General features: G+C 31.6%; 1 protein-coding gene across 1 annotated transcript in view; it reads left to right on the forward strand.

Annotated features, from left to right (window-relative positions):
- LOC129743450 (hemicentin-2-like) overlaps nucleotides 1-24,479 on the forward strand; it is a 410,268-nt gene that overhangs the window by 354,125 nt on the left and 31,664 nt on the right. The window contains exons 11-12 of the mRNA XM_055735485.1: nucleotides 8,181-8,361; nucleotides 20,272-20,442. Coding sequence (XP_055591460.1) covers nucleotides 8,181-8,361; nucleotides 20,272-20,442 — 352 coding nt within the window. The remainder of the gene's footprint in view (nucleotides 1-8,180; nucleotides 8,362-20,271; nucleotides 20,443-24,479) is intronic.

Consider the following 24,479-nt stretch of genomic DNA (forward strand, 5'->3'; position numbering starts at 1 on the left):
TTAGGAACTTGATCGTATAGATTATTTAGCAAAACTGAAGAGCAGGTTGCAGGAAGATGCAAGGCTGGGTGTAAAGAAATGCTCCGTGAAAGCAGGGGATGTTGTCATCCTCGAAAAAAAATCGAAATGTAAAGGCGAATCTGGATTTGACCCTAAATGGTACACGGTAATCCGAGAATCCAACGGAGATCTGTTACTCAGTGATAGCGAAGATCACACCCTTACTCACCACGTTTTTTAAACTCGAAAAGTTTCTGAATGGAAAATCCATAATCACAATCCTTGTCTGACACCATCAGATGAGTCGAATGACGCACAGATAAACAAGCAGGATGAGTCGCCAGCACAGCAATCGGACCAAGTATAGGTGAGCGAAGACTTTGGAAGACTTCATCGCGAAAGAAAAGTCCCGGCACATCTCAATGAATATTTTATGATATGGGAAATAGAAATGTGCGAAACAAAAAATATGTGATTTGATTTTTGGTACCTTGTATTAACGTGAATTGTGCTCTTTAAAAATACTGAAAAATAAATCATAATATATCATAAAAAATCATAAATATAATAAAAAAGCTTGATAATTTTCAGAAAATTTGTTTTTCTTTTCTTTTTTATATTAAAAGCTTTCCCTCGCCGAAGCTTATTTTGCTTATTTCAATATGTTCAAATCTTTCACTTCAAGTCGTGAAAAGTATTTATTAAAGCTATGAATTTCAATTTTCTTGACTCGATATTCGCCAACGTATAAAATTTGATATAAAATCAAACCATGTTAGAAAAGTTGATGATCCAGAAAATAACCCATGTACTAAATGGTTATCAGAATCAGATTTAAAAGAAAAATCCAAAAGTTTGAAAAAAAAACTCTAATTGGTTGAATGTTATCTTCGTAACACTTATGTTTAGTTATCATTCTAATATTTTGGTTTTTTTTTAATTTTAAACAAAAACAATACTGAACAGTGGCCTACAGCAAAGATACCGTCACTTCAAGATAAAGAAGTGACGGTGCCTACAGTAACATAGGTCAAAAAACTAATTTTTATAAATTTTTGTTAGGACTTATTTATAAACACTTTTTGCAACCACAATCTACGATTGACTGGAATATAATTTGTATTAATTCACTATAAAAGAAAACTATAGAGAACACAAAAGGAAATAAAAACTGAATTTGCTTCAAATTATGTTTAAACTGTTCATTTTTAATCGTGCTTAGACTTAATGGAACTCCCAATTAGCTGATTAGTAGTGTAATGAATATGCAAGTTTTTGTGATGTTCTGTAAAGTAGTTTTTGAGATAGCGATCAATGAAGAATTATTTTGACTATAATTTTTAAGACATCAGGCATCTATAATCAAACAAATTGATTACGTTTTTGGTTTCCTGATGCTTGTTCCTCAAAATGTCATAAAATTAATTTGAGCGAATTTATGACTATTTTTGCCAAATGTCCTCCTTCGGCACAAATCAACATATTTGACTTTCTGCCTTTCTGTCACCCCACCACAGTTTTCGCGTAATGGCACGATTCTAGATCCAATCAAAACAGAGAATCATCTTCGTTAGACCTATTGAAGTGCTATGCAGAGAAAATAGCTGCAATCTACGTAGAATATTAAGCCATTCATCGTGTCAATCATTATGAAAAACTTACTTATTTGCAGCTTCCTCAAGAACTAGACACCAAATTTTTCAATGGTCTCATCTTGTTTATATCCGGAATATCTAGATGATACTTGTCAACGAGAAGTTTCTAGCTTGCTACCTACCAAGTGCCCGATGATGAGTTCGTTTTGCTGTCCATTATGATTTTTTTCAATATAACTCCCCGCTAGCGGTTCAAATATTCTGCGCACGATTTTACCACCGTATTTCGTTTTGTGTTTACTTTTACTGTAAAACTTTAATTATTATGCGAATTTTTGGAAAAATAATTTTTTTGATTGTGGTGTGGTTTAAAGGTTCAGTGAAACATTTTAACTTCCAAAAAAAATACTAGGCAACTGTGTCGCTTGGAAAGACCTTTCACGAGCTCATACATTTTTTTTGTTTCTATGATTAACAGACTACTAAACGATAAAAAAAAATCCTGAAAATATGCAGGCTGTGTTGTTAGTTAAATTCACTTAATTTGAAAAATGTTCGGTAAAAAATTTCTTTGAAAAAAATTTCTAAGTTGTTTTTTTGATTCCGACAAACCTTGATTGAACGCCCATGATATTTCAAGTTGGTCCGATCGCGTGCCCGGGTGTCAGAAAAGGAAGGTCACCATCTGTGGTGCGAGGAGCCACATCGAAAGCAAGTTATGCACCACAAGCAAGGCTTTGTCGATGGCGTAGCCTGGTGCCAAATTCAACACCCTTTCCTCCACATTCGTCTTCAACGATTTACAGTTCCTCCTCTTCTCATCAACAGGAAGAGGAAGTATGGGGGCGTGAAATGAACTGAATTTACAGCACCATTCAAGTGTAATAAGTATCATTAACGTCGATATGAATTCTCAATTTGCGGATAATCCGGTCGGCCTTTTCACGGCGGCGGAGGCGCGTTGAGGAAACAAAAGCATTGACGAAGGAGGGATCAATGAGATTTAAGGGTGCGAGGGCGGGTTTTCCCGGGTGTCGTAAAGTTTTCCGGCTGAGGCTTGCAGCCGGTCGGATAAGCACGGTTGTTGGATGCAATTTTGTACTTTATGGATTTGGCGTTCGGAGGGATCGGAATCCTGCGCGAAGGCGCCACCGGAATGAAACCGGAACTTTCGGAGAAATTGAATTTCCATTCGTTGGAGAAAATCAATCTTACACGCCAATATTTCCATCGAGGTTTTTTCTTTTCCTTTTCGTTCAAGTTAGTCAAAGCTGTCAAAAGAAATTGATGCGATTAAGTCAGAGGATCCGAAGTTGAAAAGAGCTTAGTTTTTTCTTGGAAATCGGAAAAGTATTTAAGAGACCAAAAAATTCGTCAGCATTCAGCAATGGCAAAAAATGACAAAAATGACAAAAATGACAAAAATGACAAAAATGACAAAAATGACAAAAATGACAAAAATGACAAAAATGACAAAAATGACAAAAATGACAAAAATGACAAAAATGACAAAAATGACAAAAATGACAAAAATGACAAAAATGACAAAAATGACAAAAATGACAAAAATGACAAAAATGACAAAAATGACAAAAATGACAAAAATGACAAAAATGACAAAAATGACAAAAATGACAAAAATGACAAAAATGACAAAAATGACAAAAATGACAAAAATGACAAAAATGACAAAAATGACAAAAATGACAAAAATGATAAAAATGACAAAAATGACAAAAATGACAAAAATGACAAAAATGACAAAAATGACAATAATGACAAAAATGACAAAAATGACAAAAATGACAAAAATGACAAAAATGACAAAAATGACAAAAATGACAAAATTGACAAAATTGACAAAAATGACAAAAATGACAAAAATGACAAAAATGACAAAAATGACAAAAATGACAAAAATGACAAAAATGACAAAAATGACAAAAATGACAAAAATGACAAAAATGACAAAAATGACAAAAATGACAAAAATGACAAAAATGACAAAAATGACAAAAATGACAAAAATGACAAAAATGACAAAAATGACAAAAATGACAAAAATGACAAAAATGACAAAAATGACAAAAATGACAAAAATGACAAAAATGACAAAAATGACAAAAATGACAAAAATGACAAAAATGACAAAAATGACAAAAATGACAAAAATGACAAAAATGACAAAAATGACAAAAATGACAAAAATGACAAAAATGACAAAAATGACAAAAATGACAAAAATGACAAAAATGACAAAAATGACAAAAATGACAAAAATGACAAAAATGACAAAAATGACAAAAATGACAAAAATGACAAAAATGACAAAAATGACAAAAATGACAAAAATGACAAAAATGACAAAAATGACAAAAATGACAAAAATGACAAAAATGACAAAAATGACAAAAATGACAAAAATGACAAAAAATGACAAAAATGACAAAAATGACAAAAATGACAAAAATGACAAAAATGACAAAAATGACAAAAATGACAAAAATGACAAAAATGACAAAAATGACAAAAATGACAAAAATGACAAAAATGACAAAAATGACAAAAATGACAAAAATGACAAAAATGACAAAAATGACAAAAATGACAAAAATGACAAAAATGACAAAAATGACAAAAATGACAAAAATGACAAAAATGACAAAAATGACAAAAATGACAAAAATGACAAAAATGACAAAAATGACAAAAATGACAAAAATGACAAAAATGACAAAAATGACAAAAATGACAAAAATGACAAAAATGACAAAAATGACAAAAATGACAAAAATGACAAAAATGACAAAAATGACAAAAATGACAAAAATGACAAAAATGACAAAAATGACAAAAATGACAAAAATGACAAAAATGACAAAAATGACAAAAATGACAAAAATGACAAAAATGACAAAAATGACAAAAATGACAAAAATGACAAAAATGACAAAAATGACAAAAATGACAAAAATGACAAAAATGACAAAAATGACAAAAATGACAAAAATGACAAAAATGACAAAAATGACAAAAATGACAAAAATGACAAAAATGACAAAAATGACAAAAATGACAAAAATGACAAAAATGACAAAAATGACAAAAATGACAAAAATGACAAAAATGACAAAAATGACAAAAATGACAAAAATGACAAAAATGACAAAAATGACAAAAATGACAAAAATGACAAAAATGACAAAAATGACAAAAATGACAAAAATGACAAAAATGACAAAAATGACAAAAATGACAAAAATGACAAAAATGACAAAAATGAAAAAAATGACAAAAATGACAAAAATGACAAAAATGACAAAAATGACAAAAATGACAAAAATGACAAAAATGACAAAAATGACAAAATGACAAAAATGACAAAAATGACAAAAATGACAAAAATGACAAAAATGACAAAAATGACAAAAATGACAAAAATGACAAAAATGACAAAAATGACAAAAATGAAAAAATGACAAAAATGACAAAATGACAAAAATGACAAAAATGACAAAAATGACAAAAATGACAAAAATGACAAAAATGACAAAAATGACAAAAATGACAAAAATGACAAAAATGACAAAAATGACAAAAATGACAAAAATGACAAAAATGACAAAAATGACAAAAATGACAAAAATGACAAAAATGACAAAAATGACAAAAATGACAAAAATGACAAAAATGACAAAAATGACAAAAATGACAAAAATGACAAAAATGACAAAAATGACAAAAATGACAAAAATGACAAAAATGACAAAAATGACAAAAATGACAAAAATGACAAAAATGACAAAAATGACAAAAATGACAAAAATGACAAAAATGACAAAAATGACAAAAATGACAAAAATGACAAAAATGACAAAAATGACAAAAATGACAAAAATGACAAAAATGACAAAAATGACAAAAATGACAAAAATGACAAAAATGACAAAAATGACAAAAATGACAAAAATGACAAAAATGACAAAAATGACAAAAATGACAAAAATGACAGAAATGACAAAAATGACAAAAATGACAAAAATGACAAAAATGACAAAAATGACAAAAATGACAAAAATGACAAAAATGACAAAAATGACAAAAATGACAAAAATGACAAAAATGACATAAATGACATAAATGACAAAAATGACAAAAATGACAAAAATGACAAGAATGACAAAAATGACAAAAATGACAAAAATGACAAAAAATGACAAAAATGACAAAAATGACAAAAATGACAAAAATGACAAAAATGACAAAAATGACAAAAATGACAAAAATGACAAAAATGACAAAAATGACAAAAATGACAAAAATGACAAAAATGACAAAAATGACAAAAATGACAAAAATGACAAAAATGACAAAAATGACAAAAATGACAAAAATGACAAAAATGACAAAAATGACAAAAATGACAAAAATGACAAAAATGACAAAAATGACAAAAATGACAAAAATGACAAAAATGACAAAAATGACAAAAATGACAAAAATGACAAAAATGACAAAAATGACAAAAATGACAAAAATGACAAAAATGACAAAAATGACAAAAATGACAAAAATGACAAAAATGACAAAAATGACAAAAATGACAAAAATCACAAAATGACAAAAACTACAAAATTAGCCAAAATTACCAAAATTACCAAAATTACCATAATTACAAAAATTTACAAAATTATCAAATATCTCAAAATTTCCAAAATTATTAAAATTACCAACATAACAAAAATTGTTAAAATAACCAAAATGACAAAAATGACAAAAACGACAAAATTTACCCAAATTACATAAAATATCCAAAAATCGATAGTGCAATAAATTATTTGCAAACATCCAAAGCTTGTTTCAAGTTTTAAAGTGAAAGTATTTTGATGTTTGTTTGGGGAAATCAGAAGTTAATTCCTACTAGTATGAAACTGTTTTTTTATTATTTTATCTATGTGTAGGATTTCGATTCCATTAAAACTTGAAAACATTAATAATAACACAAAAATAACTTTTCTAACGCACCAGCGCGCCGCAAAGCTCGTTAAGCATGCTGTAAAGTATCACACGCTCTCTCTTATTCGGGCGGAAGTTTATTTATTCTTTCCCCCCAGAAAGCTGATAAACAAGACTTATGACGCTGATAGCCCCATTTGACAAAGTTTATCTCCGTTATCCGACTTAGTTTTTGCGCTCCCTCGTCTGATGGCTTTGCTTCAGTTTGTGGTCTGTCTGCCTGTAAGCAGTGATGACAAAATGGAACTTTCCACTCGAAATAAACCCAACACAACGCGGCAAAAAGCGAAAACCATCAGCCGTCAGTCAATTATTGGTCCTTTCCCTTGCCGGGTCTTCAGAGTGTAGAACTGAAAGGTGAAATCCAAACGGTAAAGTTTTTCGGTGTACCGGGTAGAACTTAGCTACCCTTAAAATCTCAAACCCCGGACCAGTTGCTCCAGAGCTGGGAATCCTTGGGAATGGTTTTCCGAGAGTTGATGTTGGTGTTGGCAAATCGATCGTCTCTAAATTGTTTTTCAAGGAAAGCTTATTTCCATTCCGACCGAACCAGTCTCAGGGAGTTAGCGAGTCCAAGGGTCGGCAAACGTTTTTATTAGAAGAAAATTTCTAAATTTGAAAAAGCCACATTGTTTCATGCTTTCCTTAACTAGACTTTTTTGTTCCGTACTGTTTTGGCCGGATTTGGCATCTTGCCATTACGGTAAAAAGGCCATGGAGTGGTACGCCGCCAACAACGTGCAGGTGATTCCCAAGGACGAGAACCCTCCCAACACGCCAGAGCTTCGTCTAATTGAAAAATACTGGGCTATTGTCAAGCATAACCTAAAGAAGACTAAAAAAACTATTAAAGACGAGCAGCAGTTCAAAGCAAACTGGCTTTCTGCGGCGAAGAAGGTGGAAAAGGTGGCTGTACAAAATATGATGGCAGGGGTTGGGCCTTACGCTTAACCCCTGCCATCAGAATTTGTACAGCCACCTTGTCCAATTCGGTTTTGGAAAAGCGGAAGATTAACTGAATACTTTTTTCTGAATCTTATACTAATTAAACTTGAAAAAGAAATTAAATTTGATTTTTTAAATAATCGATTTCACTGATTTTCACGCGTTTTCCCTTGACCAAATTTTGACCGTGTAACCCTTTATGTGTGATAAGCACATTTTTTAAATTTTAAAATAATGGTTGTTATTAAAAGTAAAAATCACGCAAACAGCCGCATGTTGCTGACCACCGCGCTAGTCGGATTCGTGTGAATGGTTACATTTATTGGAAAAGTTTTTCTGTTTTTACGGTTCGAAAGCGTTTTGAGCGTGAGATGAGATGGAGAGTGCTTTCGAGATGATTTTCTGAATAAAGTTGCATGATTGAAAGGTATGACACTTTTAAGACATTTGCTGGAAATTTTGCCATGCGGAAGTAGCAAGTTTGGATGAAGAAATGGTACCGAAAACAATTTATCTAAAGCGATCTGTTTATCTTACTAAATGAATGATTTATTTCCGGTCGAAAAAGAAAAAAAAGCAATACCCTTAATCGTTTTCTTCACTTTTTGTTTCTCTTTTCCTTAGTTGTGTGGCCGATAATGCACTGGGGAGGACGAAAAAGTACATCGAAGTGTCCGGCCGGCCTGGTCCAGCAACGTTCCTTTCGCCCGCCTACAGCACCTATCTGGATCGGTACAATCTGACGTACACGATCGAATCCATCCCGCCACTGGACGAGATCAAGCTGCTGTACCGGAAGCTCATGGTAAGAAATATTGCGTTAACGGTTTTTCCTGCTTTTTCTAGGGTGTCTGTTGGAAGCTTTTTTTTGTTCAGATTGACAGCCGCACAGCAAGTCCATCAATCTTGTTTGGAACATTTTAGAAAAACCATTTTCCTCAAGAACGACCTTGTCCAGCTGCCTGGCTGGGTGGCCGGATCGGAAGTTATCGTGATAATTAATGATCGAATCAAACTAGCTCGCTTGACATGTGATTTCATCGTTTTAATAGAAATGTCATTGAGGCGTTTAAACGTTTATTTTGCCGAAATGATTAAGAGATTAAAGCTGTTTTGGGACTTTTATTCGGTTGACGAATTTTGGCAGTTTTGTCATTTCTGCCATTCTTGTGATATTTGACGAAACTTGATATTTTTGTCATTTCTGCCATTTTTGTAAAATTTGGCATTTTCTTGAATTTTGTCATTTTGCAATTTTTGTCACCTTTGTCATTTCCTTGAATTTCGTCATTTTTATCATTTTTTGTCATTTTTGTCATTTTTGTTTTTTCGTCATTTTTTTTCATTTTTGTCATTTTTGTCATTTTTGTCATTTTTGTCATTTTTGTCATTTTTGTCATTTTTGTCATTTTTGTCATTTTTGTCATTTTTGTCATTTTTGTCATTTTTGTCATTTTTGTCATTTTTGTCATTTTTGTCATTTTTGTCATTTTTGTCATTTTTGTCATTTTTGTCATTTTTGTCATTTTTGTCATTTTTGTCATTTTTGTCATTTTTGTCATTTTTGTCATTTTTGTCATTTTTGTCATTTTTGTCATTTTTGTCATTTTTGTCATTTTTGTCATTTTTGTCATTTTTGTCATTTTTGTCATTTTTGTCATTTTTGTCATTTTTGTCATTTTTGTCATTTTTGTCATTTTTGTCATTTTTGTCATTTTTGTCATTTTTGTCATTTTTGTCATTTTTGTCATTTTTGTCATTTTTGTCATTTTTGTCATTTTTGTCATTTTTGTCATTTTTGTCATTTTTGTCATTTTTGTCATTTTTGTCATTTTTGTCATTTTTGTCATTTTTGTCATTTTTGTCATTTTTGTCATTTTTGTCATTTTTGTCTTTTTGTCATTTTTGTCATTTTTGTCATTTTTGTCATTTTTGTCATTTTTGTCATTTTTGTCATTTTTGTCATTTTTGTCATTTTTGTCATTTTTGTCATTTTTGTCATTTTTGTCATTTTTGTCATTTTTGTCATTTTTGTCATTTTTGTCATTTTTGTCATTTTTGTCATTTTTGTCATTTTTGTCATTTTTGTCATTTTTGTCATTTTTGTCATTTTTGTCATTTTTGTCATTTTTGTCATTTTTGTCATTTTTGTCATTTTTGTCATTTTTGTCATTTTTGTCATTTTTGTCATTTTTGTCATTTTTGTCATTTTTGTCATTTTTGTCATTTTTGTCATTTTTGTCATTTTTGTCATTTTTGTCATTTTTGTCATTTTTGCCATTTTCATCATTTTTGTCATTTTTGTCATTTTTGTCATTTTTGTCATTTTTGTCATTTTTGTCATTTTTGTCATTTTTGTCATTTTTGTCATTTTTGTCATTTTTGTCATTTTTGTCATTTTTGTCATTTTTGTCATTTTTGTCATTTTTGTCATTTTTGTCATTTTTGTCATTTTTGTCATTTTTGTCATTTTTGTCATTTTTGTCATTTTTGTCATTTTTGTCATTTTTGTCATTTTTGTCATTTTTGTCATTTTTGTCATTTTTGTCATTTTTGTCATTTTGGTCATTTTTGTCATTTTTGTCATTTTTGTCATTTTTGTCATTTTTGTCATTTTTGTCATTTTTGTCATTTTTGTCATTTTTGTCATTTTCATCATTTTTGTCATTTTCATCATTTTTGTCATTTTTGTCATTTTTGTCATTTTTGTCATTTTTGTCATTTTTGTCATTTTTGTCATTTTTGTCATTTTTGTCATTTTTGTCATTTTTGTCATTTTTGTCATTTTTGTCATTTTTGTCATTTTTGTCATTTTTGTCATTTTTGTCATTTTTGTCATTTTTGTCATTTTTGTCATTTTTGTCATTTTTGTCATTTTTGTCATTTTTGTCATTTTTGTCATTTTTGTCATTTTTGTCATTTTTGTCATTTTTGTCATTTTTGTCATTTTTGTCATTTTTGTCATTTTTGTCATTTTTGTCATTTTTGTCATTTTTGTCATTTTTTCATTTTTGTCATTTTTGTCATTTTTGTCATTTTTGTCATTTTTGTCATTTTTGTCATTTTTGTCATTTTTGTCATTTTTGTCATTTTTGTCATTTTTGTCATTTTTGTCATTTTTGTCATTTTTGTCATTTTTGTCATTTTTGTCATTTTTGCCATTTTTGTCATTTTTGTCATTTTTGTCATTTTTGTCATTTTTGTCATTTTTGTCATTTTTGTCATTTTTGTCATTTTTGTCATTTTTGTCATTTTTGTCATTTTTGTCATTTTTGTCATTTTTGTCATTTTTGTCATTTTTGTCATTTTTGTCATTTTTGTCATTTTTGTCATTTTTGTCATTTTTGTCATTTTTGTCATTTTTGTCATTTTTGTCATTTTTGTCATTTTTGTCATTTTTGTCATTTTTGTCATTTTTGTCATTTTTGTCATTTTTGTCATTTTTGTCATTTTTGTCATTTTTGTCATTTTTGTCATTTTTGTCATTTTTGTCATTTTTGTCATTTTTGTCATTTTTGTCATTTTTGTCATTTTTGTCATTTTTGTCATTTTTGTCATTTTTGTCATTTTTGTCATTTTTGTCATTTTTGTCATTTTTGTCATTTTTGTCATTTTTGTCATTTTTGTCATTTTTGTCATTTTTGTCATTTTTGTCATTTTTGTCATTTTTGTCATTTTTGTCATTTTTGTTATTTTTGTCATTTTTGTCATTTTTGTCATTTTTGTCATTTTTGTCATTTTTGTCATTTTTGTCATTTTTGTCATTTTTGTCATTTTTGTCATTTTTGTCATTTTTGTCATTTTTGTCATTTTTGTCATTTTTGTCATTTTTGTCATTTTTGTCATTTTTGTCATTTTTGTCATTTTCGTCATTTTCGTCATTTTCGTCATTTTTGTCATTTTTGTCATTTTTGTCATTTTTGTCATTTTTGTCATTTTTGTCATTTTTGTCATTTTTGTCATTTTTGTCATTTTTGTCATTTTTGTCATTTTTGTCATTTTTGTCATTTTTGTCATTTTTGTCATTTTTGTCATTTTTGTCATTTTTGTCATTTTTGTCATTTTTGTCATTTTTGTCATTTTTGTCATTTTTGTCATTTTTGTCATTTTTGTCATTTTTGTCATTTTTGTCATTTTTGTCATTTTTGTCATTTTTGTCATTTTTGTCATTTTTGTCATTTTTGTCATTTTTGTCATTTTTGTCATTTTTGTCATTTTTGTCATTTTTGTCATTTTTGTCATTTTTGTCATTTTTGTCATTTTTGTCATTTTTGTCATTTTTGTCATTTTTGTCATTTTTGTCATTTTTGTCATTTTTGTCATTTTTGTCATTTTTGTCATTTTTGTCATTTTTGTCATTTTTGTCATTTTTGTCATTTTTGTCATTTTTGTCATTTTTGTCATTTTTGTCATTTTTGTCATTTTTGTCATTTTTGTCATTTTTGTCATTTTTGTCATTTTTGTCATTTTTGTCATTTTTGTCATTTTTGTCATTTTTGTCATTTTCATCATTTTCATCATTTTTGTCATTTTTGTCATTTTTGTCATTTTTGTCATTTTTGTCATTTTTGTCATTTTTGTCATTTTTGTCATTTTTGTCATTTTTGTCATTTTTGTCATTTTTGTCATTTTTGTCATTTTTGTCATTTTTGTCATTTTTGTCAGTTTTGTCATTTTTGTCATTTTTGTCATTTTTGTCATTTTTGTCATTTTTGTCATTTTAGTCATTTTTGTCATTTTTGTCATTTTTGTCATTTTTGTCATTTTTGTCATTTTTGTCATTTTTGTCATTTTTGTCATTTTAGTTATTTCTGTTAGTCTTGAAATCTTTTTATTGTTGTCGTCATTTTTTTCATTATTATTGTTTTTTCCTAGATTGTTTGTGTTCTCTTCAAAGCAACCGTCATAAATTTTTTTACAACATATTATAGGGAAAGTTCATCAGAAAGGAATAGTATCTTGTGACCAATTCAAAACATATACTAGATAGGAAGAGAAGGTGTTTATTGAAAAAATAAATCTGTTCAACAACCAGCTTGTTTTAAAGTAGCTTTTTTGATAGCTTAAAATTTTCTTTCGCATTAATAAACTTGAATAGCTCAATCAATATAGCAGAAACAGAGGATTCTAAAGAACGCAATCAAACAGTCATAGCATTTCATTTGCTAATGCTAATCTGATTACTTTCATTTGATCCGTTTTAATAGAACATATTTTCCCAAGACAAAATCCTCCCAAGGGATGGGGGTGATTGGGGTAAGATTCGACCGGTCGCTCGCTAGTCTTCTTCCATCCACTGAGTGATTACATCTCAGCGCCCCATCAGAAGCCATAAAAATAGCAGCAGACTCCGGACTCCGAGAAGCAGCTTTTGAAAATGAATGAGGTTGACTTTTTTCCATTTTATCAGCAGACAACTCTCGGCGATTACCTTTGTGGCAGTCTTCAAAGCTCACTCACGCTTTCTGTTTGCACAATTTATCATTTTATTAATCTTTAATTACTTTCCCAATGCCATTTCATGCTCTCTTTCTAGAGGCGGTCGTCAGATCATTCCAAACATTTCTACTTTGCTTCAGTTGAGAAAAATAAAGTCTTGCTCCAGTCACTGTCTTGGAGTCCGCAGGGAGCTTTAAGACTTCGTCACTTACTTTTTCTTCATCTTCAAGAAACCCTTTCTCAGCCCTGGCAGGGGTTTTTTTTTTGCAAGGAACGAAAAAAGAATCCCCACAATCTGGCACAGTCGACAAACGTTGTCGTCATTCCGTTTGGCGGATGTTATCTCGGTTTCATTAGTCACAATGACTTTCCGTATTATATCGTTGCTTCCATTCTCCGATTCGATCCAGGAATCTGTTAAAACGAACATCCTGCAGACTACTGGGTAGTGGCGAAAGCAAAAGTGCAGTCAGAGACCAGTTCGTTTGGAGATTTCTTTCCCTTCCGTTTTCTTCTAGCTAGCTGATCACATTATTCGATCCCATCGGGGCAAGTCGAGGTGGAATTTTCCTCGGAAATCTTGTTTGATTTCTTGCTGTTGTTCACTGTGCCGCGCCATTGAATCAAGCTGCACTTTTTCATTCAATGAGCCACCAAATGCCATCATGTTGGCAAAGCGCAACGGTGTTTCGCGATGCTCCTTCGAATTGGAACAGTGCGCGCGTGGGAAGAGCTCTCAATCTATCGAAGGAAGGAAATCGGGAGAAAAAAAGAGTAAAGGTGAGGAGCCATGTGAATTGGAAAATACTGTCATTTTGGCTGCAGTTTTATTTTTCTTACGACCGGAGCTGCTGCCCGCAACAAATCTAATTTCAACAGTTTGTCACGACGGGAATTGGGACTGTCGCTTGATTTTATTGTATTTTCCTATTTCGCTTCCACTTCTCTCTTGCTCTGTCTTTTTTGGAACCAAACAGAATTATTTTTTGTGATTAGTATGAATCGTTGAAATGATCATAATATATTCTAGGTAACGAGCTGTAGGTATGCGTAATACTTGTTTGGTTGATTAAAGAGCTTAAAAAACAAATGGCTTAGCTAAGCTTAGCTTGATTGACTACCCTCATTTGATCATGAAACTTGAAATGATAATAACAAATTCTTTATTTACAGCTAAGGCAAACTCATACATTTTGGTTATCATCCAAAATATTTTCTTTGAGAATTTATTCTAGGTGAAACATTTCGAGTTTCATGATCGCTCGCTGGCGCTGGCAAGTTCCGCCATTGTATTCTTGCTACTCCGTGATTGACCGAAGCCAACAATATTATTCAGAGGTAAAAAGAATAATGCTTGGGATTGGCAACATTCTCAATGAACAAAACTGATGCTCTTTTTATAAACATCAATAACGGCGCCAGCCACGTCCTTGTAGTCAATAGATAATAAAAAAAATAAAGAAAAGTATTAAAGAAATAAATTTGTGCTTTAGGTCCTTAGGACCTCTGCATCCTAGAAAAAAAAATGTTATGGAGTGAGTTCAGGAATATTATCTGGAAACACTTTTGACAAGTGCATGGATCGGAGTATTTTAACCTGATTTCCCTATCTCCTACAGTTTTCTTATGAAACTTTTTTGTTACATTATGTAAATTTACATATTCCTATAATAAGTTTAATACGCACAGAAAAAGTCTTAATAAAATTCCAGTCTAGATACAGTGATTAATAAACGTTTTGAGACATTATGTTCCCACTAGCAATAGTTTAAAGATTATCATACAATAATTTTCACAGTATTAATAATTTAGAGATTTTTGATATAATTGTTCTGTGAATATCAAAATATCATAAAGTTAATTATAGTGCCATTTATTTTTTTTTTAAATTTCTATATTATATATGGTGGGAGACACACCTGTTATAATTTTTCAACCATGATTGATTATTGTTTCCGTCAAACTTATACTCCTAAAATAAATATTTGATGCAAAAACTGTAACAAATAGCACGGATATATCAGAATTATTTTCATCAATAAGTGGATGTTCACTTTTTCGAAACAAATAGTTTACAATCAAGCAACACTCTAGATATGTACTTTAAATTAGAATGCGTTTTTTTCCAAGCAAAAATATATTTTTCACATATTTAACAAGCTGGACGATAGAAAAAAAGTATTGAAAGTTTAGTGAATCATGGTTTTAATACTTTTTTGACCATCTTAATGTAAACATGAATATGGTAAGTAAAAACAATGTTTTTAACAATACTAATTTTTGTTCAAACTGAATTATCCCTGGTTCGTAATAATTTACCATTTTATGCTTGACGTTAAAGTAAATTAATAAAGTTGCATACTTTGTGCTCGTTTATTGATTTTAAAACCCTTATCGTTAAAGTTATATTCTTTCAGAAAGAACATTTTAAAATTATAAAAATGAAAATTTGTTCCATGAGAAACAATTTGATGACATATGATGAAAATGCTTCAAATTAAATAATTCTCGCTCATTTTCATTATTCATTCAATTTTTCACACTTTCTATTAATTTTTTCAGCTTTTCATAAATTTTAACAAAATATCAATATCGAAACGATAAATTTTAACATTTTAAAAAGATTTTTTTTCCATAAAAAAAACTTCTTTTTAAAACTTTTTATGAAATTTAATTTAGAACGAACGAACGAGAGCGTATGGTAGGTTTTGGCGTCCTTAACTTGATTTTCATGTTTAGATTTTGTCTATCGACTCTCTTTTTGGTGATATGTTTATTTGAAGTTTAAAAATGAATCAGTTTTGAGTGAAATAAATCATTGATAACTGATGAACTTACAAATCTACATGAAAAATAAACTCATTTAAATTTGTTCATTATGCTTTATTCAATAAAGGAACATAATTTTGATGATAATGATGATGTTGATAATGAATAATCTGATAAAGTTTAATTCTACGGTTTTGAAAAACTTGCAGTAAATATTTCTGATATTATTAATGAAAATAAAAAAAAGTTTTATTTCATTGGTTGAAGTCTGGAAAACGAATTGATTTTTCTTTAAAAAATATCTCAAATTCAGAATAAATTAAGTTTTAACTGTATGTTACAAATTCTTTAAAACCATGTTTGAAATGTATTTGTTTACAGTTATTGGATAATATAAAACTTTTTTAATTTTTTTACGCAAACGTGAAAATTGTTCGCTGTTTTGAAAAGTCTTGATAAAAAACTTTATTTAATTTTATTTTGTAATATTTTAATATGATGTCAGATCAGTGCAGATTTATTTGAAAATTTTTAACCCATTTCCAGAACTTAAGGGCACCAATAATCAAAATTTTCTCTTTATTTCCCACCTCAGAAAATGTTAATTGTAGCCTTGTTTATTTCATCAAAACCCTTTTGAATACCCTGTTTTAGAAGATCAAGATATACAAAATTCAATGAAGGCTCATATTTCTTTCTTAAAAAAAACATATAAGCATAAAATTTGTAATGATATAAAAGGTTTTTTTATCATCAAAGTTATTAGGTACAAATCAATTTATGAACTTGTTAAGATTAGCTTTTCTGAGAACAAAATTTTAGAAGAGGTAGTATTTTTGTGTGTCATGATTTGAGTTACAACTTACAACACAAAAGTTTATTAATTTGTAAATCGAAATTGAACGTTACATTGTTTCGTAGTATGAAATGTCTTAGGCCTGGAGTTACTAATTTGGGTTAAATACCGCCGAAGGCGAGCCAATTTTCTAACATTTCTTCATTCATTTGACTGTTTGAAAAAAAAAACAAGATTTTATGGATTTTGAAAAATGGTGGGGAGTCGTGGGCCACCAAACCCAAATTGACCAAATTACATGCAAAGTTTCTGAGTTGACCCAAACCTGTGATTTCCTAATTCATTTTGTTATTTAAAGCAATTTCTAATGATGAAATAAAAAGAGAGCTATGTATGATCGCATAGATTCCAAAACCTGGCTCACGAACGTTTTGGCTAAATTTCTTATATAGGATGGACAAAATATTTTTCCTAACTCTTCACTTGGCATAAGAAAACTTTACAGATAGGAAAAATGTATTTCAAGTTCTGAATGTGTATAAAAACATAAAAATATAGGTGATTCAAGATGCAAGATGCAAAAATATATTTTAAAATTGCTCAGGAGAAAAATAATTTGTAGGGGAGAGTAGGGTATCGTGGGCCATGGGGAAACGTGGGCCACTTTTGATATCTCAGATGTGTGTTGAGATAAAAATCTCAAACCAACTGTCATCGTCGTCGCTTTGCGTGAGCATATATTTCTATATGTTGTTGACTTAAATACGCATCATATGCTTCTTCAATTTATCAAAGTTAGAAAAATTTACTAACATAATTAAAAAAACACCCGCTAATTTTATCGATAGGGAACCTAAAGTACATAACAAAAATATGCTCATACGCTTATGATCTTAGTTTTGTCATGGTCTTTCACGTGGAAAAGGAATTTTTGATGAAACATCAATAAGTCACAACCAATTTACAAATCATAGCATGTGGGGATCTGTGGCCCACGATCCCCACATGCTATGATTTGTAAATTGGTTGCGTTTGTGTGACTTATTGATGTTTCATCAAAAATTCCTTTTCCACGTGAAAGACCATGACAAAACTAAGATCATAAGCGTATGAGCATATTTTTGTTATGTACTTTAGGTTCCCCATCGATAAAATTAGCGGGTGTTTTTTTAATTATGTTAGTAAATTTTTCTAACTTTGATAAATTGAAGAAGCATATGATGCGTATTTAAGTCAACAACATATAGAAATATATGCTCACGCAAAGCGACGACGATGACAGTTGGTTTGAGATTTTTATCTCAACACACATCTGAGATATCAAAAGTGGCCCACGTTTCCCCATGGCCCACGATACCCTACTCTCCCCTACAAATTATTTTTCTCCTGAGCAATTTAAAATATATTTTTGCAGAAAAAGTATGTTTATTCTCCCAATTTATACGAATTAATTAGTTGATTTTTTTTTATAGAAACTCAACAGTCGTTATCTCTTATGTGGATTTAGAAAAAAATCACAGGAATCTGATTCAAAAATTATCTTTCGTTAATTGCTGATTTTCAAACATACATCTTCACTCCTTTGATGAACTGAAAAATAACCTTTTTTAAAAAATATTTTGAAGTTTGCACAACTTATACTTCCAAGGTGTGTTTTTCGAAATATGCTTTTAGGTCAGATAATCCTTTCTTTTTCATATTTTACAGGAAAAAAACAGAAACCAATTTCTATATTGACAATTTACATATTCAAAGGCAAATCTTAAAAACTTTCATCTTCGTAAAAAAAAAATTCAGACAACACTGAAGGCAGCCCAATCGGGATTGTGCATGGCACCCTCTTATTTAACCCTAATTTCTTACAAGTACGTTAACATTTTCCCACATCGTTATATGATTAAAATCCAACAAAGTATAGGTACTGATTCAAAGCAGTTAAGCTTATCAACAACAGTGGGACGTGGAAATACTTATTTAAATTATAACAAACGTTTTCGGAATCCAAATGACGATTATACTTACTGTACAGCTAAAATAAGCAGTTCAATGACAATTTTATTTTATTAAATGCTTATACCATAACATAAACCATGAAAAATACCATGAACAAAAACGCCCTACGATTTTGAAGGAATTTTAAAGTCCTGGAAATAGTTTCTGAATGGTTTCTAAAGAAGCGTAATAAAACCGGAAAAATACCGTAATAAAATCGAATGGGTTAGTTTTGAATAAATCGAACAGTGATAAAATCGAGAAACTACTGTAGAGACAGGTTTTGTTTATATGCAAAAGAGAACTGAAGAAGCATCACATCGTTGTTTATCTTAAAAGTTTTTTTTTTCACATAAAACCTATTTATAAAAATATACATTTTCTTACTAGCGGAAATTTAGATTCAGAGCTCAGTTACAGGAATTTAAACATTTGTTCATGGAATTGAAAAGAATCCTATAACGAATGATGAATGAATGAATGAATAAAAATTTATTAAAGCGTTTAATTTCATAGTTATACATAATTTTTCAAAGCTTGGTAATTATTGCATTGAAAATTATTCATTGCATTGAAAGGTTTTCGTATTTAAACTATTTTGAAATATAAGGTTGAACATTTTGAAATTATTTAAACAAATTTAATCACAATCAACTATTTCGATTTCATTAAATTCTTCAATTGAGCAATATTATTCGACATATTTTGAAACATTTTACCTTTATGGATTTCTTAAAAAGTTTCATACGACACTTACCGCTATTAAAAATTATCGAATCAATTGAACGAATTAATTGATAGCACTCAATGGCCGTCATTTTGTATACAGGTACCAGTACATACTAAATAACCGAAATTAGTATTGACATCATTATCTGTCTACCGCACCGATTTCCTGATGCCTAAATAATTCCATTCATTTCACGTCCCAATAACAAAGCTCATATTTTTCGCCGCTGTCAGTCTTTGTGTCAAGTCTAGACCAATGAATTAGGACGGGGCATCTCGTAATTGTATTAAATCTTTTGCCACCCACCGTCTAGCATGGCACTAAAACTAATTACATCTGTTTGTTAGGCCGCTCATCCCCCGAAGAAATTTGATCATTATACTTACACTAATTTTGCTCCTTGTACCGTTTTTTTCTCTCTCTCGTTCCATATTCTTCCTCTGATCTTGAATCGAAACCAATGCAAAAATCATCACTACGTGACACCATTTCGCCAACCCGGCACGTGAAATCCAATCTGGCAAATCGGGCACACAACCGTTAACGTTTTATCGACCAAATGGGCCTCTGGAATGCCATCTTCGACTTCGACATAACCTCAACCATCAACACATGACAACAACTACCGCGCCTCTGTCACCAAACTCCATATTGATGATGGCCATGATGATGCTGATGATGTTGATGTTTCTGCCATTTGTTTGTGTCGGGGGTGGTGCCGATAATGTGCCGGACAACCATCTTCGCCAATAACAACATCCAAATCCGAAAACACAATTGGATCGATTTCGGCAACATTCTGTTTCTTCGTTCATCCCCCCATTCTCGGAACTGTTCAACGACGGCGACGGGTCCGAATTTCGTTTATCGATGTCAATGAAAAAAATCTTTTTCCATTTGTCGCCATCAACCGACTGCTACTACCACTACTGGTGGGGTGGACTGGACTCCGTTCCGATGACATTCCGGGCTTGGGGAAATCCGCGCAGATGAACGAAACATATCAACATCCGGGCAGCTGGGAGGATACGATTCTGGTGCCAACGCTGACCCGCTCAGACCCGACGCATTTTATTATGTCACATGTGATAAAGGGATTGTCGCCCAATTCGGTGTACGAGGTGATGATCCAGGCGCGGAATATGCACGGCTGGAATGAGGTGAGTCACACAGAAAAATAATCCGAACCCACACACACACAGATAGATACCACTTTCTTAAGAAGCAGACGCCAACAGCTAAACAAGTTTTTTTTCTGAGAAGATGTCTAATCTCAGAAGCTGGAAACGTAACGAAAAAAAAAACGAGTGCCGAGACCTTTGCTAATGATGATGGATTCAGTCGCTCAATCACATCACTTGAGAAGTTGGAAAACATTCGGTGAAAATCAATCATACAAGTGCGTGGTTTGTGAATGTGAGAAAATTTTTTTAGTAAAAGAACCTTCAGATAAGCTTAAGTTGGGTTAAACTGCTGAAAATACGTGATAATAAGATAATCGATAAATGCTTATGACGACTTCGTTCAGAAATAAAATACATGAATTTTAAAAATAAATCGACACTAATCAACCCGAACTTTTGTGGAGAACCAGCTTTATGCTTATTTTTTGTAATTTGGCCTCAGAAATATTAATGTTCTTGTTTTTTTTTCATCTGGCAAATTGTTCCGCTGTACATGCTTGTGCTTATAGAGGTTAAAAGATCAACTTGACAAATACAGTTTATGCTGTGCAACTGCTGTTTAACTTACTAAAGCATGGATCTTCTTAAATCTGGACGCACTGTTTATTATACCATAGCGCTCCTTACTGTCGGATCTGAAATGTTTTAACTTTTGACAGTTATTTGTTTAGAAATGATTCCTCTATCAGTGCTCAAAGTTTCATAACGTTTCGTTTTGTTCCAAAAAAGTTACACGTGATGGAAGCCGCGAGACGAAAATTAATTTCGGACACCCACGTCAAAAACCTGACGTCGTCGGACTCAAAAATCGCGAAATCGTTGAAAATGGTCAAATCAACCGTGTACAGCGTTCTCAAACGCTTCCGTGAGATGCATAGGCTGAAATATGTTTCATTTCTTAAGTTCATTTGAGTAAGAAACAAAAACCATCCTAGTTTTTGTTTAAAGCTTCTTTACGTATAATTTTTAGAAGTCGAAATATTACATCAAAATGTATCAACACCTTGTATGATTTTTTTAATTTTTTTGAGTTAGTAAATTCATAAAATTCTTTCTTGCCTTATGTTCTAAGCGTATCACCCTCAAAATGCATTGGTCAGATAAGCTGTCTAGTCAGCCAATTCATCAAACAGCCGTAGGGTCATTTAACCCGATAGGCCCATTTAGGAAACCTTTCCCCTACTATCAATCGGCAGGTTTATACCAAGCTTCATAGTGGAATTAAGGATCAAAAACTGCATTTGAAGGTGTTGAGAACGATCAAGGCAAACACAGGGTAGTCGGACTACGGCATTGCCTAGAAATTCAACGCCGATCGGTGCACCGTCAGAAGGATTCGTCTGCGCTAAGGAATACGATCTTATCAGGCCAGTAAGCAACAAAACCAGTCACTGAAGCAGAATGTAGAAGCCAAAAGACGTGCCCGGAAGTTATACAACAAGATTCCAACGAAGTTCGACGGACTGCAGTGGTGCACCGCGCTGGTCGGGGTTATGTCCCCGGCAAGTTCGAACTCGTTTTTGCCGATAAGTTTGCAAGAAAGTGTTTGATCTGGCAAGGTATTTGCGAAAATCCCCGGTTTTGTGAAAAACAAGACCGTAGACTCCGAAATGTACAAGGAGGATTGCCTGAAAAACGTTTTTTTTTCCGTAAATTAGATCTCATGAAGGACCAGTAAAGTTTTCGCCAGATTTGGCAAGCTGCCACTACAGCAAAGAGGTTCTACAGTGGTATCGGGCCAACGGGTAGATTTTGTCGAAATGGACATCAACCCACCCAACTGCCCTCAATTCCGCCCAATCAAAAATTTTGGGCAATTGTCAAGCAGAAGATGAAGAAGAATGGCAGAACAACTCGGGATGCAACAGAGATGAAGAGATTGTGGAGCAAAATGGCCGTTAAGAGCAGCGAATAGAATGTCCAAACTATGATGAGTGTTACTCGACGAAAAGTTCGAAAATTCATTAAAACAACATCGAAATATTTTTTTTATTATTTTTCTTTAAAGTACAATAAAATCCTTACATTTTAAGTATGAAACATTTTCATTTCGTTTACATAGCTCCGAGATAGACCCGTTTTAATGCGTCCAGGTTCATCGTGATCCATGCCTTAATATTTTAGTATCACATCATGAGGTTCTGTTGGATAGAATCAAAATGTCAGTTGGATACCAAAAGGTCATTTGAGTTCAAAAATTTAAGTTTGTTCCGTACCCTAGGCTCTATTGGGTCACGGCGATGTTGTGCTTTCTTGTGTTTATGGAAGTTCACGGTTTGGAAACAAGCTCAAAAACTAACATGAACCTGACAGGGCGGTAGCACATAACCTTATTCGATATGAGATCATAAAAACTTAATTTAAAGGTGGTTTAAAAATAATAATGACATATATTTTTTCTTTGATGGTCCATGTGGATAAGGTGAATGGGAGTTGAAACACTTGTCCTCCCTTCCATCGGACAAAAAGAGCGTTGCGCAGTGGAAATATCACAAATAGCCCTTTAAAAGTTGATATTTCCACGTGTTGACCACCATGCGCAAGTTAGGTTAGAACAGATAGTATTGTGAAAGATAGACAACGGTAAAAAATCTTTTAGGATAGACTATTTAGGAAACTGGATAGGTGGGTGATTTAATAGTAGATACCATAAATAGTTGAATGAGAACGTTAACAATTAGGTACTGATATGGTAGATAGAAATAGAATAGATATATAATGGTATTCGTCTCCCCAATGCTCTAGAAGTGTGCATTTGCGGTTTATGAATTTCGGAGGCTTATTCTTAAACCAAGCATTTTACAAGATCTAAAGGCTCATTGGATGAGAATGCTGTTTGAACTGATTTCTAAAAAAATCTTTTTCGTTGTGATAGGCTAATAGATAGTTTTTCTTTCTGTAGTAGATTTGTCTGTCGTTAAATTATATTTCAAATTCAAACAAGAAAGAAGCCGTGATATAAATGGGTATCACTGATGAACACCAGTGAAACGGAACCAACGTGTTTGCCCCACGGCTTTAAACAAACGTCTTACCATTGTTCAATATGGTTCGATCAGGATTGATTGTTTGACCTGAAATAATTTTGCATACAATTTGTTAATAAAGTTTTATATTTCAGGTCCTTTATTTTTAAAGAAGTTCTCTTCAAAAGAATCTAAAACAGACTTTTAGCAAAGCATATGGTAAGACATGGTAAACCCCCTCGTTGCAGGTGAGTGTTCTTTTATTATTTTTGTTATTATTATTTTTTAAATTTTACTGAAAAGAATATGATCAAAAATCAACCTCACAGCGGTGCGTATGATAGTGAAAATGATGGATAAATCTATCATTTTTCCAAACAATGGTAGTATTCCTTAGTGAAAACATCACAATTAACAGATGATGCATTTTATGTAATGTTGATAAGTGTTCTTATAGCCATATTGATTTTTTTTTTTAAATTTCTTAAAACTCAATATAATTACTTTTTGTGTTCTGTAGAATAATTACGCTTCAGATTCAGATACACAGATTCTGACTTTAGTTCTGTTTCTTGTCATTCTAGTTTGTTTTTTTTTGTATAATTATCGAGTTTCCACGCATTTGTTCTGAATCTCTTAACATTGACATATTTGGAAATATTTTTCATTAGTTCATTAATCTATGTTAATCTTGAGTAAAAACAATCAAAAATTCAAATTTATTGAAACGAGTAAGGTTAGGTGACAGGTAGGGAAAATTCAACTACGGTAAGATAGTGAACCCTTCTGACAATGATATCGAGACTTTAGCGTATGTTATCGTACTGTTACTGCTCGGTTGAATTGGAGGTTGGGTTAACTCGAAGCTCAAGTAGGGCCCAATTGTCCCAGTCCGTCGAGCACTATCTTAACGCTTCCCTTAACTGGTGCTTCAGGACCCTCGGGTTCTGTTGCCGCTATCCTTTTCTAAGCTATCCTACTCTCATGTAAATTTTCCTCTTCTGTCCCCCGATCTGTTTTTCCTTTCCGGGTCAGCCAGGTAGCTCA

This window comes from Uranotaenia lowii, chromosome 2 (assembly GCF_029784155.1).
Source record: "Uranotaenia lowii strain MFRU-FL chromosome 2, ASM2978415v1, whole genome shotgun sequence".
Classification (NCBI taxonomy): domain Eukaryota; kingdom Metazoa; phylum Arthropoda; class Insecta; order Diptera; family Culicidae; genus Uranotaenia; species Uranotaenia lowii.